The following is a 17,085-nucleotide window of genomic DNA, read 5'->3' as shown; positions in this document are numbered from 1 at the left end:
CATCCCCACAGCTACAAATACTTTTATAATATTTGAAGAAGAGCACCTTTCATCCCCTGATATGAATATATAGATATTGCTCCATCTGCTATTGAAATATGCTCCCCTCTAGAACGGAAAAGCAGCAGCCATTTACCACCAGTGTATTTAAGAAGGAAAGAGCAAAAAAGTTTGCCAAGGAAAATGGAGGTTATGTAGAGTGTAACAAATTGTAATTTGCCCAGGACAGTGGAGCTACAAAGACTCTCACATTAGCTGCCATAGAACCATTAAAAACAAAATGGACAAACCTTGGCTTACCTTTTCATACAAAATGATACTTCATAGTGTCTTCAACTAAAACCAGATATCAGTTTGATAATAAGAGAAAGATTTGTAAATTACTGCTGCAGCAACTGGAGGCCCTATGTTTTTCAGGGCTTGTCTACACTACTGCACGGGGTCGATCTAAGATACGCAACTTCAGCTACGTGAATAACGGTGTCTTCACTGTGGTAAGTCGACAGCTGACGCTCTCCCGTCGACTCCACTTGCGCTCCTCATTCTGGTGAAGTACCGGAGTCGACGGGAGAGTGCTCAGTAGTCGATTTATCACATCTATACTAGACAAGATAAATCGATCCCCGCTGGATCAATCGCTGCCTGCCGATCCGGCGGGTAGTGTAGACAAGCCCTGAGTCTTGATCTAAGTACCAACCATGCCCAAGTTGCTTAGGTCTGATATCACACTGCAAAGTGGTATGTCTGTAGGTATGCTATAGCTATTGAAAAGTCAAATTATTTGAGCCTTTAATCAAAATATAGATATAAATGTGTACCTATTAAATCAAGCAACAGTCTCAGCTATAAAACATCTAATCTCATCCTTAAGAAACAAACCAATTCAGATATTTAGTTTCAGGTATCAGAAACCTATAAGCGTGCCTAATAGCATAAACTACAAAAATGAACCATTCAGAAACAATACTGAATTATAAACTTTGATGTGAACTTCAGTCATCCAAAATCTCCTGTTATCTGAAATGGGGTCATGTCTCCCTCGGCCTATTAATCTGAAAATTCCCTATTATTCAAACTGAATCTACAACACCTTTCTCATACTGCATTGAGATAATTAAGGAGAAACTGTCTATGCATTAAATTTAGTTAATCCATTCTGATTTATCCAACACACTAAGATTCTCTTTATTTGCACAAAGATGAAAACTGGAAGGTTGAGGTTACTCAAAGTGAAGACACGGAGAGAACACTGAAATTATAGCCAATTACAATGTTATTACAATGTTATTACACACACCGTAGCTGAGTGTGGCAAGAGGCAAAGAACTCAAATGTCTAAAACAGGACTTTTTTATGTCAGACATTAAAATACTGGGAGTCAGGATTTGCCACTGATTTGCTTGTAGAGGCATGTGACAAGTCATTTAACCGCTTTAGCCTTGTTTACACTGGAAAAAATGGGTCCTAGAATTCACCACTGATGTTAGCACCAGTGGAATCTGTGGTTTAGATATAGATCAAGATTGGACAATATGATGATATGAACACCTAAGCCTACCAGAAGTCTGTCCACTCCAGCTAGTTGTTAAGAGTTCCCATGCAAATAGCACAGTCACTGCTGCAGCAACATGAAGATGTTTCATGTAACAAGGGAATCCTAGTCCCACACTTCTCAAAATCAGGTACATTTATGTGGTACTGATCTCCACCCCACAAAGAGAGAGTAATCCTTCAGCATGTAAAAAAGATTAAATTTGTGCATTGGCATGAGTATGGAAAACAATTCTTTCATTAGTAGATCCAGAGGAAGGCTTGTGTCATGTGGACAGTTTTTAAAAAGATCATGATAATGCTGAAGTCTTTTAGCATTACATTAACACACACGTCCTGAAAAAGAATAAAATCTGCCAATTTCTGTTCAGAAACAACCCGGTTACAAAGAGATACATGGAGTAATTATTTAACAAAGAAGAGATATTTTTCTCACAGTGGCTATAAATCTGTAGTTTAGCAGCAATTCCCACTGGCTGAAGCATCAGCTACATTTTCAGAGAATTAAATATTTTGGGAGGTCCCCGGGGAGAAAAAGGGAGAGAAAATTGAGAGCATTAGGAGTGAAAAGGAAAAGGTCCAGCATGCCGCAATGACTCTGAAATATAATGAAATTACAAGGTCAGCCCTTAAAATAGGTTAACTGCACCTTTCATTTATCCTGTTTTAAACTGTGGCTAGATTTTCCATTTTCCCCCCCTGGAGTCACCAAAAATATTCTGTGCAGGATGAGGGAAAAAAAGCCTGAGAAGCTTGAGAACAGTAACATACAACTACCAGACAATAACCTAATTTGAAACTTATGCTTTCTAAGCCACAAAGGTGTCTGATGCTCCAGCTGAAATAAAATCCTCAAGTGTAGCAGCAGTACACGGTGTAGAACGCATTGGGGGTTCTAAACAAAGTTGGATATTGTCAGCAAAAGGAAAAACTGATACCACATGACAAGTGACAAAAGTTTTACTGAAAAACAAACACTAGGAAATTAAAATAATGACAGTGTTCTGTGTTTAAAGTATCCAAGACAATGGGGGCCTTTTATCGTAAAGTCTTATTTTCTCCCCGAAGAATAATTTCATTATGGCCAAAATTGCAATTTGCACATTACAATGCATTGAAACAATTTAGGACTTTCATTCCAATTCAATGTCAATTAACTTGCTGTAAGAAGGTGGCATGACATGTGAATCATTACTTTTACAGTACGCAATTTTAATTTTGAATCCTCAAGAAACATTAACAAGTTGCAAGTTATTGAAATAAGTCTGGAAAAAAACAAATTCTTTGAGAAAAAAATTTCATCTACACACTTAAGCTTTAAAGGGGCATAGTCAACTTAAAAAAACACAAATATTTCTGTCTGAAAACTGTTTACTTACTATTATTACAAGTAACGCAAGACTACTATAACTGAAAAAATTAAAAGTATTTTCTCCATTTTTCACTTTTCTTTGGACGGGACAGCAATTTTTGTATACTCAGTTTCATGATTTATTCTGTAGAGATAGTGTTCTCTTTTGTTTGCACAGGTCTTTCACAACAGAGGCAAAATATGTTTTTAAATTAATAAACCATTTTTATAACACAGAAGTTGGCAGAAATATTCAGAGGCAGTGAAGAATCTGAAACTAGTTTTAATTCAGTTTTTTTAAAAGTGTTTTGAAGTTGGTTTCTCTATCATCCTAAGTATATTCTGATATTGTACTTCGGTTTTACCTAGATTTGCTGAGGAAAAGAACATGAACAGCATTTCTGAAAAATCACAAGTACAGATGAAGACTTTTTCAAATCTATCTATGCCATTCAAAGAGCCTACATTGCCCTTGACTCCCATAATCCTCATTACAAACTTCCCTTCAGAGGCAGAGGGAGATTTTCAAAGGTACAAAATGCAGTTAGGCATTGACTTCCTGTGGGAGTTACTTACCTTAACTGCTAGGTGTGCCTTTGAAAAACCCCCACCCCCAAGTCTACACAGCCCAACTGTGTGATTGGGTTTGTGCTATGGGTGAAGTTTTCCTGCAGTGCCCACTAAACTGAATTTTTGCCTATGATGTTTACAAAATGAAGATCCTTAGATGAAAGTCTATTTGGCCTCAATCTACATTTCTGTTTTTTTTAAATCTTCCTGTTTTTTCCTGCATTATTTCCATTGGAACCATGTTTTGGTTATGACACTGTTTCTTAAGGAAAGATAAAGATATATAGTTATAATTATGAAGACAACTTTATTATTCCAGAGAGGAGTTATTTTTATGGTTGTCTAATGGGTAAGAATTAAACCACACATTTTCTGTACTTTTTTGTTGCCATCTCATATTCTCCTTTTCCTTTGAACCTGCCTCTCCTATTGGCTCTTTCCCAATGGCTTTCCTCTGTCTGCTTCTTAAGCTTGGCTGCCTTTTTCATTTTGTCTGTTTCTCCTGTTGCTTCTTCCTTGCTAGACTGATGCATACATGGAGACTCATTCGCACAAAAGCAATCAGTGTCTGACACTTAGAGTGCATGGACTGCTAAAGCAACTTGACACAGAGCTTGCAATACTCAGCAACCAGGCATGGCTAGTAGCCAGGAGCAAAGTGTTCCAAGTTGATCCTCTACCAATGGTTTATACTTCAAATTGGTTGATTACACAGTACCTGGCTGTTGATATGTGGTGGTGTTTTGCATAGCCTAGTATACTGGAATAGTTCTGCTGAAAAATGTCATTGCTGCTTTTAAACCACAAGTGCAGTTTACTGTAGGGGTATATAATAAAGCTAGTAAGATTATATGGCAGGGAGTGGAAGAGAGGAGAAAGGCTGCAAACAAAGTAAGAACAATGACAGAGAAACCCAGTTTATCAAATGGCAAAGTCAATATCCAGATACTCCTTTTTAAGCATCTATAAATCCCACCACACGCCGTTTAAAAAGTCATTGGCTTTGTTTAACCCTTGAGGAAACCAGGGATTGAAATTACAGTAGTTTGAGATCCAAGACTTGCTATATTCAGTTCTGGACAAGAGCCAAAAAAAGCATTGCTAGACTGAGAGGCCAGTGACAGTTTCAAAATCTGATATATCAAATCACTGGAGCTAGACACTAATGCTTTATACCACTGTGAAGCTTAATGCTTTATACAATTACATTTCTAGCACTAGTCGGCCTATGATATCATCAGACCTGAAAATCATATTATTTTGATTTCCACTTTGCTTTTCCATACCTCTCTTCAATTCCAATGTGATTTTTAGCACCTAATATCTTACAAACAAAGAGAGAGAGTTTAATAAGTTATATAATTTGACAGCTGGGTTTCCATGCTTTCAGGTGTAATAAGCACAGGTTTCTGGTGGTTATTAGGGTCTAATATCACATCAGCATTAAAGCAGGAGAAAGGCAAGACTGTAATCAGAATGACATTTTTAAGCTCTGACCTGCCAAGGCAAGACATGTCAGACAAAGTTACAAATAAATCAGGACAAGTAAATTGTGTCCAGAACTGGTCCTGGATCAATGATTAGAAAAATGAAGGTAGCTCTTAAATATGCAGTATCAAGGCTGAAAGGCTCCAAAACTTAACCCCCACTACAAATTACATTTGTTTTAAAATAACCTCTAATGGCAGGGGTTGAAGAACAAGATGCAGAGACAGAGAAACATTCCAAAGCAAGAGCTAAAACTGTCTCTCTCTCTCTCCAGGGTAACCACGAAGAAGCACGGAGATTGCAATTGTGCCCAGTGGACAGAACTTCCTGTATCCTCCCCTCGTGCCACTCTGGAGCAGCCAGGCACAATCAAGCTTCCAGAAAGCAACAAATGAACTGGTCACCATTAAGGCTGCGTGATCATTAAAGAACTAACAAGATGTCCCGAAAAACTAGAGCTGATGCAAATATAGTAGAATGTTAAAAACTAATGCATACCTAAGAATAGCATACATATTTTCTCCCCTCTCATCCCAATGCAAGAACTATACAGAGTGCATTACTGTGTGTGCCTTAAAAAATCTGAGGGGGAAAAGGGGAGGGAAGAGATGACACAATATAGAGTCATAATTTTTAAAGAAATACGTATTGTGTATCAATCATATTAATTTAGAATTGGGTTTTAACTGGCCAAGAAACAGGATTACTATGGCACATGTAGAATCAGTCTTTGGGAAAGGTGAACTTTTTAAAATTTTGGGGAACTACACTGTAGTGTCTAATACAAATGGGGTCTGGCTTATAGGTGCTAACACAATACAAATACTAATTTATTATTATTATTCCCTTTAGGCACTTAAAAAAATCTAGATACTCAACCAATTTCTCTTTATACTCTATTACTTTAACTGAAACACCAACTTCATAGAAATTGGTTGATATTATTGCAAAAGTTTGTGTTCTTCTACATTAAAGCATGAGAAATAAAGCATGACCATCATGTTTTGCAACCAATTTATTTTTTTTCTCAAAAAAAAAAAAAAAAAATCTATTTTACAAGTTCACCATGACATTACAGTGACAACAGCACTAAAACAACTCTGTAAAAACAAAAGAGGGAATAACTAAAAATAGGCAGAAAGTGAACATCATGACACTGGCATAAAATTTTCCCCGAAGTTTTAGTTGTAAAAAACACCTCTAAAACTCCAACATCAAACATGGTAATGATGAATCAGATTGTATTATAGAAAAGTGTGTTTATACATAGATCCATATAATTTATACCCTTGACATATATGCCAAGTCTTCTAGTCAAAGTTAATGAAACATAGTACTCTAGATTTAATACAAGGAGCCACATTCTGCTTTCAGTTAAAACAGAGGAGAATTTGGCCCAAAGTACTAACCTCACAGCTAACACTAAATGGCAGAGACAGGTCATGAAAATCTGGGTGCTTTTTCACTGCTCGGCACATTACTATTAAGCACAGCCGTAAAGAGTGCATGTTCCAATTCCAGCATTTCTAATGGGTGAGGCATATGTGAACAGAACAGAACAAAAAATTTGTCTTAATGACTTTTGGTAATAAGATTGACAAAACACTTAAGTAATCAGGCAAACTATCTGAACAAACTGAATACCTTGTATGTCACACCACTGATTCTAAAGAAAGTGACAATATGTTATTTGCAGGCACAGAAAACAATTGCAACTTGAGTTTTAAGAAGTGGGCTAGCAACACCTACTGGTCATGGTGCATATTTAAACACAGTTTTTGATGCAAATGTTCTCTAAAAATGAATGTGAAAAATTTAAACTTTGTATTATGACAGAAGTGACTAATTACAATGACATAATACTTAGTGGTATTGTTAATATCTGAATATCCATAAAAATAATTTAATCAAAACCTGAATGAACTCAGCCCTAGGCCTTAATATCAAACTAAATGTAACCGTACAGTTTTCAAATACTGCCTTAAAATGAGTAATATTCAAGTTTCATATGATTCATGCACATCGCCTCACTTCATCATTGCATGTAGCTATATCTCTGTCGCTACATGAAATCACTCAACACATTAAACTATTAAATGTAACTGTCAACAAAGACAGAAGTTTTACACATACGTAAAATCAGCTGACAATGTAGTCAACTGCTATATGATGTGATTCTTAAGAGAATGTTTTTGAGGGATAGTTCCATAACATTTCAGAGAGGAAATTACCTCCAAATTTTATTTGCTAATAAAGTAGTGCCAGATGTTGAGAACTGATCTTCCTGATCCATTTCATGTACCCCAAAAAAATTGGTCTGAAAATAGTTATGAACTTTTTTTTTTATAACATATATGTAATCCCACTGAATTCAAAATTCCAAATTTACCGTATTAGGAAAATGCCCTAAACTATACTTAAGTATGGTACAGCAACTATAACAAGAGTTATTTTCAACGTAATACTTGTTTAAATTTGTATCAATTCCTTTATTGACTTAAAAAAACCTGTGCTTGTGGTCCCTCTGATACACTAGCCTTGGGCATTAGAAGTTTTCCTGGTTCCTGTCCAACTCGGGAAATAGTATCTTCTTGCTTCAGGTGTTAAAAGGATTCCTACAATATTTATAAGGACTGCTCTAATCTAACTCCTGGATCTAACTTGCAAGAGAAAAAAAAAATGTAGAAATTACTTACAAAGAAAAGCACAATTGCCGCCATATAAATATTTAGCTATAATGCCATACTGAGTTGTAATATTCATCACGTCTTTTCCTATATACTGATATTCCGCAACAGCTACATTGAGTTCTCTCTTGGACTTGATCTCTCTACTACATTTTAAAACCAACATTTACAAAAGTGGCAAGTGATTCTGGGTGCCTAATTTGAGACACTTTAAAGTAGCCTAATTTTAATGGTAGATGTGAAGAACCATCTGAAAAATCAGGCACCTTTAAGGTGTCTCAAATTGAACCACAAATTGAAGTACACAAAATCACTATTCACTTTTGAAGATCTTGACATAATTCTATAGGATGTCCTTACAATTATTTTTCAGCTATGCTATGGTTACCTCTTGCTTTGTATTTTTCAGCTCTCTTTGAAGAGTTCTTTTAAAAAAATGTTTTAAAAAGCAAATCTTTTATCAGGCCTCCCAATTAAGAGATTTTAATCCCTTTAAGCCTTGAAAAACATTTCTTGCTACTATTTAAATTTTACTTTTGGTCACGTTAAGTCAAGAAATATTAAAATATTTCTCGTGTGTGTAAATAATTGCTAAAAACGTCTGCCTTTGAGGAAATGAAAGTAAATGTGAAGGCTGCAGACCTGAAAAATACATTTTTAGGGCATTCTTCTGATTTCAGAAAACTGTTCCTTACAGCTACTTTGCATAGTTTATAATATATAGTTTAATTGTAGCACATTATGGTTAAATCAGCAGAAAATAAACCTGCTACCCAAATAATAAAATTCTTTTATTTATTATTTGTTTTATTCTGGTGCTTAAGAGCCCCAGTGATGGACCAGGACCCTGTTGTGCTAGGCATTGTAAATATCAGTAATAGAACAACAATTCTGCACATCATTTGTGGCAGTAGAGCAACAGGATTTATTCATGTTGTCAATAAAGGGAAATCATTTTCTGTTCATTTTTATGTTGTAGGGGTTTTCTGCCTACATTTAGTGTCTCAGGCCTTATAGACTAAGTTCTTCAGTGAGCCATTATGTATAATACACAGTATATCCCACGTTATTTACTTCAGAAGAAGTAAATGCCACATTAGAATTCTGTTAACTGTACTGTTCATTCTTCACAGCAAGCATTTTGTTCTATTTAGTATTTCGCTTCCTAATTCACAGCGCTACATATACTTAGAAAATATTGTTATTATTTGTAACTGTCATTAAAGGACAGCCACTTTATGTTACACCTGTGATTTTTTTTTTTTTAACCTTCTATTGTTGGTTAACATCCGAGATTCTTGTACCTGAAGAGATTAAAAAAAAATTCCTTCCCCTTTTCCCCTTTCAATTATTGTTATAATTAACACAAGATTACTGTAGCTGACAGAAAAATTGTCTATTTCACTGCACTTTCTGTATAGGCATTTTCACTTTCCTCTACCATTTTTATGAATCGTTCATTCAACAGGGGAGAGGAAGGCATTTAAAAATAGAAAAGTGTGACTGTAAAACCATAAAAATTAGTAGAGAGACTCAGATGCAAGTGTAGTACCTGAAACTACTTTTACTTCAGTTTTTTAAATTAACTTCATTTCAAAATGGCAACAGCTTTTTAAACATTAGCTTGAAGGGAGAAAGAACGATTTTGTCACCTGACAGAGATGTTGTGAGGCTTAATTCATTAATTTATTTAATGACCTGAGATCCTCAGATAGAGAATTATTACAGAAATGCAAAGCGTTCTCTGATGCAAAGTGCAGTAAAAGTGGAAAACAGAAATATAACTTTAGCCACACTACTGCTCTCTTTATTTTGCATGATGATTTAATATTATCATGACTGTATTTCATTATTGAGCAGTGCCCTAATGGGTGCTTTACAAAACCACTGTTATTGGTGGCACAACTTGGGCAGCTTAAAGAAAATGTAAACAAATATGTAAATACTCAAACAAACGAAAACAAAAAAAGGAAAAAAATTGTTAATTTCCCACCTTCTTGAGATGAGACAATAGGTGGCATGTAATCAGGAATGTACTCTTTCCTCTCTTCTGCATCTTTACTTCCAGGCTGGGGAAACTGTAGGACATTGTTCTTGCTGACAGGAAATGAAGGGATTTGATGTGGGAAAGTGACAGGTTCAATATTGTGTATGTAATCTTCCAGCTCATGCAGGTTAACCCCCATAAGTGTGAAGGCTTCACTTACATCATCCAAAATTGGATCTGTACGGCCATCTGTAAACAAAAAGGAATTTTAGTAAGAATCTAGTCTGAAGAACTTTGACTTTGTTTTGTAATGAACAATATAAGCACATTCAGTACACAGGAAATTTCCTTTTGTCAGAAGTAAAAAAATCAATCATTTAAACTTTTATTAACCCAACAGCAGCTTACATGTGGCTAAATGCAACATATTTGGCTAAAACTAAATACATTACTTATTCACAGTAGTGCCTTTTGTTCAAACGGAAGCTCTAGTGCTTTATGAACTACAGCATTCACTTCACCCACCAGGCAAAAGCACTTTGGCGGCGGGGGAGGGGGAGGGGGGGGACACAGCAATAGCTCAAAAGCATGCAATGCTACACAACAGTTTAGGTCAGAAGAGAAGAATATTGTATTTCACACATACTGAAGGGGGAATTTTGGTTAGGAGAAAGTAATTCCCCAAGCTGCAATTTCTGTAGGACACCATGGCTAACACTTTTTTCTTGTGAAAAGCATTCTGAGAATTTTACTGGCCAAGTGGTCAGGACCTTGGTTTAATACCACATCCAAAGATAGCAACCCAATGTCCTCCTACTAGTATGCCAGTACCTACTGTGACGGTACCTCCCATAAGGCTTTATGGAAATATGCTTAGAATGTGTTTTATGCTACATATGCCATGTAACATATCTCAAAGGTTATGATCTACTGCAGGCCTGCACAACATGTGGCCCGCGTGGGCTCACTGTGTGGCCCGCGAGGGGGTGAGTAGGTGGGCTTACTGTCAGGGACGGCTCCAGGCACACCCCCTTCCCACTTGGGGCGGCAAAAACCCTGGAGCCAGTCCTGCTCACTGTGCAGCCCGCGGGGGGCGGGGGGGTGTAGGCTAGCCAACGGCTGGCCGGCGGGTGGGCAGGGTGGTGAAGGGGCCAGTGGCAGGGTGGAGAGTGAGGGTGAGCCAGCGGCAGGAGAAGTGGCACAAGGTAAGAGGCCAGGCAAGTGAGCTGGTGGCAGGGGATGGGGGCTGAGGAGGCGAGTGGGGGGGCAGGTGAGCCGGCGGCGGGGGAGGGAGGGGCTGAGGAGGCGAGCGGGGGGGGGGCAGGTGAGCCAGCGGCGAGGGAGGGCGGGCTGAGGAGGCGAGCGGTGGGCAGTGGCGGGGGGTGAGTAGGTGAGCCGGGGGGGGGGGGGGAAGAGGGTGGGCAAGGAGGCGGGCAGTGGTGGAGGGGCAATTGGGAGAGGGGAAATGGCAGAATGCCCCCGACGGTCCCAAATGTTCAAGTAACTGCCCCAGGGTGGTAAAGAAAATTGGGTCATTAAGGCTTGACAGTCTCTGGGGGGAATCACTATTAATCCTAGGACCAGACAGGCTGCTGTGTTTGGATCAGGGGTTCTTCAACCTTTTCATAGTGTGGAAAACTGGTTAATGCAGGGACTGCCTCATGGGTTCATGTGCCTGTCGTCACTGCAGCAACTGCTTCCATGGAAAAGCCACCTTAGGAGGACGATTAAATGTATATTTAGCTTCTTTCTATCTCACAGTCAGAAGAAGCTGGCCCCATGTGCACACACCCAGCCAGCTCTCTGGACTCAATCCCACCACACTTTGGGAACCTGTGCAGCCGAGTCTGTCCCCAGCAGTGCAAAGGCAAAGTGAGGACAGGATCAAATCAAATGTCCATCCCCGTGTTAGAGAAGAGAGAACTATGACATACTGCACATAAATCCGAACCACTTCATTAGCTGAAGAGTTAAGCTGTAAATTTTAGAGGAGCCCAGTTAAAAGCCCATCAACAAATCTCACTTACAAATACTCGACAGCTTCCCTAAAAACTCAAAGGCAGGACAGTCTAGAAATGAACAGTTCAGGGATCCAACCCCACAGCCATATCATTCTTCCCTGTTCCTCACCATCCCGCCTGCCCTGCCCCCAAGAATCCTAGCCACATCCCACCCGATCCAGGCCCCCACCTCTTCCTCTGCAGAGCAGCCCTTGCCGCAGAGCCAGAACTCAGCAGAAGGGCAGTTTAAATAATTTACAGAGTCAATGTTATAAACGGTTTCAGAGTAGCAGCCGTGTTAGTCTGTATCCGCAAAAATAACAGGAGTACTTGTGGCACCTTAGAGACTAACAAATTTATTAGAGCATAAGCTTTCGTGGGCTACAACCCACTTCTTCGGATGCATATAGAGTGAACCATATATTGAGGAGATATATATACACACACATACAGAGAGCATGAACAGGTGGGAGTTGTCTTACCAACAACTCTCACAGATCTTGGGAGACAGACCTGTCCTCGCTTACAGACAACCCCCCAACCTAAAGCAAATACTCACCAGCAACCACACATCACTGAACAAAAACACTGACCCAGGAACCTATCCTTGTAACAAAGCCCGATGCCAACTCTGTCCACATATCTATTCAAGTGACACCATCATAGGGCCTAATCACATCAGCCATACCATCGGTGGCTCGTTCACCTGCACATCTACCAATGTGATATATGCCATCATGTGCCAGCAATGCCCCTCTGCCATGTACATTGGCCAAACCGGACAGTCTCTACGCAAAAGAATTAATGGACACAAATCTGACATCAGGAATCATAATACTCAAAAACCAGTGGGAGAACACTTTAACCTGTCTGGCCATTCTTTGGCAGACCTGCGGGTGGCTATCTTAAAACAGAAAAACTTCAAAAACAGACTCCAAAGAGAGACTGCTGAGCTGGAATTGATATGCAAACTAGACACAATCAACTCAGGGCTAAATAGGGATTGGGAATGGCTGAGCCATTACAAACATTGAATCTATCTCCCCTTGTAAGTATTTTCACACTTGCTTCTTATCAAACTGTCTGTACTGAGCCATCTTGATTATCACTTCAAAAGTTTTTTTTTCTCTTACTTAATTGGCCTCTCAGAGTTGGTAAGACAACTCCCACCTGTTCATGCTCTCTGTATGTGTGTGTATATATATCTCCTCAATATATGGTTCACTCTATATGCATCCGAAGAAGTGGGTTGTAGCCCACGAAAGCTTATGCTCTAATAAATTTGTTAGTCTCTAAGGTGCCACAAGTACTAATGTTATAAACATGACACAGGTCTTCGTGATCCCCCAGCTATCCCCCAGTAACACCCAGAGGCCCCCGTCCGACTCAGCCAGACACCTGGTGTTTGGGGCCAAGCCATTTTGGGGGTAGGAAGCTAGGAAAATGTTCAGAAAGGGAATGATGGATATTTGTGAAATACCTTAATTGCAAAACCCCTTTTCTGAAGGTTACCAAACCTCCCAGACAAATCCTACCTGGCCTAGGAGAGCTCAGGGGATCTCGTAATTTTTTGGAGAAGTTACACGGAAGTTAAAAATGGATCTTAATTGTAAGTTAGGATCAGTCTGAACTACGGAGTGGCTACCACTGGCCCATTACATCCGGGTGAGCGAACAGCATTGGGCCTGATCTGGTCTGGCTCCCATCCCCTCTCCAAGGGTTGCAGCTGTCTGGAGGTGCTGCCTTCCACGCCTTCCTCATTCACACCTCATTCATTCAACAGGGCAATCGATTACAAAGTGGGGGGAAGATCTTATTCTACTTCTAGCAAAAAGACATTTTTCTTTTACCTTGATTATACTTCCTCAGGGGCCCGCTATAACATATTACCAAGGTTTAATACAAAGTCATATAAAAGTTATACAAAAATGTATAATGCAGAGATTTATCTACAATTGCATTGATTGACTGCTGTGTGCAGTAATATAGTGACCCCTGGGTCTTTGAATGAGGCTTTATACTTGGGGGGGGCGAGGGGCCAGCGTGGGCAAGCGGCAGGTGGGCAAAGAGGCAAGCAGTGAGCCAGCAGAGGTTCTAAGGGCGGGCATGGGGGTTTCTGGCAGGGGAGGGAGGAGGTGAAAGGAGGCGAGTGGTGGGTGGGGGACTGACTAGGAGGGACGCAACAAGCCAGTGGGGGGGGCTAGGGGGTGAAGAGGGGTGTGATGGTGGGGCTGAGCGGGGAGGGGGTGGGTCCTATTTTATTGCTGTGATCTGGTCACCCTATGCACGCCGTTTCTTTCCCCCTCTATACACTGTCAGTGCCTTCCGAGTGTGCCATACATACAATTGTTTGCTTTAATTGAAAAATTCTTAATAAAGTATCACCCCCCCCCACAAATCTTTCTTTTCGGCCCACAGCGGCGCTGGGGAAGGAGGGTTTGTTTCCGCGGGGCGGGCGGCGCTGGGGGGGGGGGGTTGTGTTTCAGGGGGGTGGGGGGGGGGTCGGCCCTCAGCTGTTTTCTTTGGAGTAATATGGCCCTCGCCGCTTTACGAGTTGTGCAGGCCTGATCTACTGAATCTATTAATCCTATTTGTATGCATGTATCGTTTTTGTATTCAAAGTTATGAATATTGGCTGTGTACTGGCTTGATTTCTAAATAACTTTAGTAGAGCATTTGGTCAGTTCCTGGAGAAAGGAGTGTTGAAGTTAAGTACCTAATCAAGAGACACTTAAAGGACAATAACAGGAGTACTTGTGGCACCTTAGAGACTAACAAATTTATTAGAGCATAAGCTTTCGTGGGCTACAATGCTCTAATAAATTTGTTAGTCTCTAAGGTGCCACAAGTACTCCTGTTATTTTTGAGGATACAGACTAACACGGCTGCTACTCTGAAACCTGTCATTAAAGGACAATGAATCCTGGAATGCTCAAATCCACATAAGAAGTCTACTTGAGGACATTCAAGGTAGCATAGAATCATAGAATAAATATCAGGGTTGGAAGGGACCTCAGGAGGTCATCTAGTCCAACCACCTGCTCAAAGCAGGACCAATCCCCAACTAAATCATCCCAGCCGGGGTTTGTCAAGCCTGACCTTAAAAACCTCTAAGGAAGGAGATTCCACCACCTCCCTAGATAACCCATTCCAGTGCTTCACCACCCTCCTAGTGAAAAAGTTTTTCCTAATATCCAACCTAAACCTCCCCCACTGCAACTTGAGACCATTGCTCCTTGTTCTGTCATCTGCTACCACTGAGAACAGTCTAGATCCATCCTCTTTGGAACCCCCTTTCAAGTAGCTGAAAGCAGCTATCAAATCCCCCCTCATTCTTCTCTTCTGCAGACTAAACAATCCCAGTTCCCTCAGCCTCTCCTCATAAATCCTGTGTTCCAGCCCCCTAATCATTATAGAGGGTGAACAATTTATGAGTTTACCTGAGGGGAGGGATAGCTCAGTGGTTTGAGCATTGGCCTGCTAAACCCAGGGTTGTGAGTTCAATCCTTGAGGAGGCCACTTAGGAATCTGGGGCAAAATCAGTACTTGGTCCTGCTAGTGAAGGCAGGGGGCTGGACTCAATGACCTTTCAAGGCCCCTTCCAGTTCTAGGAGACAGGATATCTCCATTTATTTATTTATTTAATTTATAAGCTTTATCGAGGGTAAAACGGATTTATTTGGGGCTTGGACCCCATTGGGAGTTGGACATCTGAGTGTTAAAGACAGGAACATTTCTGTAAGTTGCTTTCAGTTAAGCCTACAGCTGTTAGGGGACGTGGTTCAGACCCTGGGTCTGGGTTTGCAGCAGGCTAGCGGGTCTGGCTCAAACCAGGCAGGGCACTGAAGTCCTAAGCTGCCAGGGCAGGAAAGCAGGGACACATCAGTTGGCAGCCCCAAGGGGGTTTCTGTGAACCAACCCGTCACAAGCTCCCTGGGCCACGGCTGAGAACGGAGTGTGTAAAGTCAGGCTCTGCCAGAAGTCACACGCTGGGACCCATGTGTCCCTCTGAAGCCCAGACAAGGCTGCCTGGAGAACTGCTGCTCTCCAAACCAGCGACTGTTCACTTTCACTAGGCTTTAAGTATGGCTTTCTCTCAACCATCTATGGTCTCAGCAGTGCCCTCCTTTATGCCTCACCAATCCCGCTCCGAGGCAAAAGACAGAGCAATATGCAGTATTGCTGGGGAGCACTGAGCAATCGCCCAAGTCAGACCCCTCACGACTGACACTGAAAGGAATCAGATGCAAAGCAAGACCCTGGGAAATGCTATCAGCTGGCCTCATCCAGGGAGAGGAAATGTCTCCCAGTATCACAGCCAGGGCGCACTGTGGCAGACACCACTGGAACAATACCCCACCCTAGCCATCAATGAGGGCGATCTAAGTGCTGGCCTCCACATGGGGTGAATTTCACCCTGACAGATTAACTGGACTCTCTCTCTGAACACAGTACCAATCCCCCATCAGAATCTACCATGTGCTAGTGTTTCCAAGCCAGCCTCCTCAGGCACCGCACCAGACAGCAGGGCTAGAAGTAGTTGTCAAACTCTATTTACTTATTTAAGCTGAAGAAGCCCTTCTCTCTGTCTCGGGGAGACCTTGCCCTAGCCTAGCGTCATTAACCAGCTCCTCCAGCCTGCCTCCTTGTGGCTGGAGGTAGAGATGCAGCAACCCTGCCTCAGTTTCCCCACTGTCCTTTGGTCTACTCTAGCCACAGGAGTGACCTGGCCCTCTGGCCAGGCCACCTGACAGAGTCCGACCCCTTCTGGAGCCAAAGAGGCCTTTACCAAGGTCTAACAGATATGTGTAAACAACCAAACCTTCAACACTGCTGGGCTCAGCTGACTGCCAGATCATTACAGGTGCACATCTGCTGCTCTAGACTGTCCTCCTGTCTAATCACAGGCCCCTGGGCCTCAGCCAATCCAGAGCTCAGCGGCCGGCCCACTGCTCCCCTCAGTCAGGGGTTCAGGCAGGCTGCAGCTCCTCAGGGCCTGTCTCCAGTCAGGCTGCCAGCTCACCCGTGGAGCAGCCCAACAGCCCTTCTCCCCTCCTCCCCCCAACTGCTGGGCTGCCTCCATTTTAAATCCTGCACCCAGGCCTGGCAGCCAGTACAGGTGCATCAGGAAGCCTATGGCTGCAAGTTAACCCTTTCCAGACTGGGATGGTTCTATAGCCCCCATCAAACCCCTGCATTTTATCTGGGCAATGCTGGGCTAGTTCCACCAATGTGAACTACTGGGGCTCTGCACATGTGCAGGAGCAATCCATGTGCAAAGAACCAGGAGCAGAACTGATACCATGGTTCGGAAGTGCTAGGCCCTGGAGACCCCTTCAGGAGTGAGCCAGGGAGACAGCCACTAATCATCTGCTAAGTACTGACCGCTTAAAGCTGGAGGTAGAATCACAGAATCATAGAATATCAGGGTTGGAAGGGACCTCACGAGGT

General features: G+C 41.5%; 1 protein-coding gene across 1 annotated transcript in view; it reads right to left on the bottom strand.

The window, feature by feature from the left end:
• Positions 1 to 17,085, bottom strand: part of TAF3 (TATA-box binding protein associated factor 3) — a 148,064-nt gene that overhangs the window by 116,375 nt on the left and 14,604 nt on the right. The window contains exon 2 of the mRNA XM_065411969.1: positions 9,641 to 9,883. Coding sequence (XP_065268041.1) covers positions 9,641 to 9,883 — 243 coding nt within the window. The remainder of the gene's footprint in view (positions 1 to 9,640; positions 9,884 to 17,085) is intronic.

The sequence above is a fragment of the Emys orbicularis genome, chromosome 1 (genome assembly GCF_028017835.1).
Source record: "Emys orbicularis isolate rEmyOrb1 chromosome 1, rEmyOrb1.hap1, whole genome shotgun sequence".
NCBI lineage: Eukaryota > Metazoa > Chordata > Testudines > Emydidae > Emys > Emys orbicularis.
The sequence above is the reverse complement of the archived record's forward strand: the minus strand, read 5'-3'. Positions and strand labels throughout refer to the sequence as shown.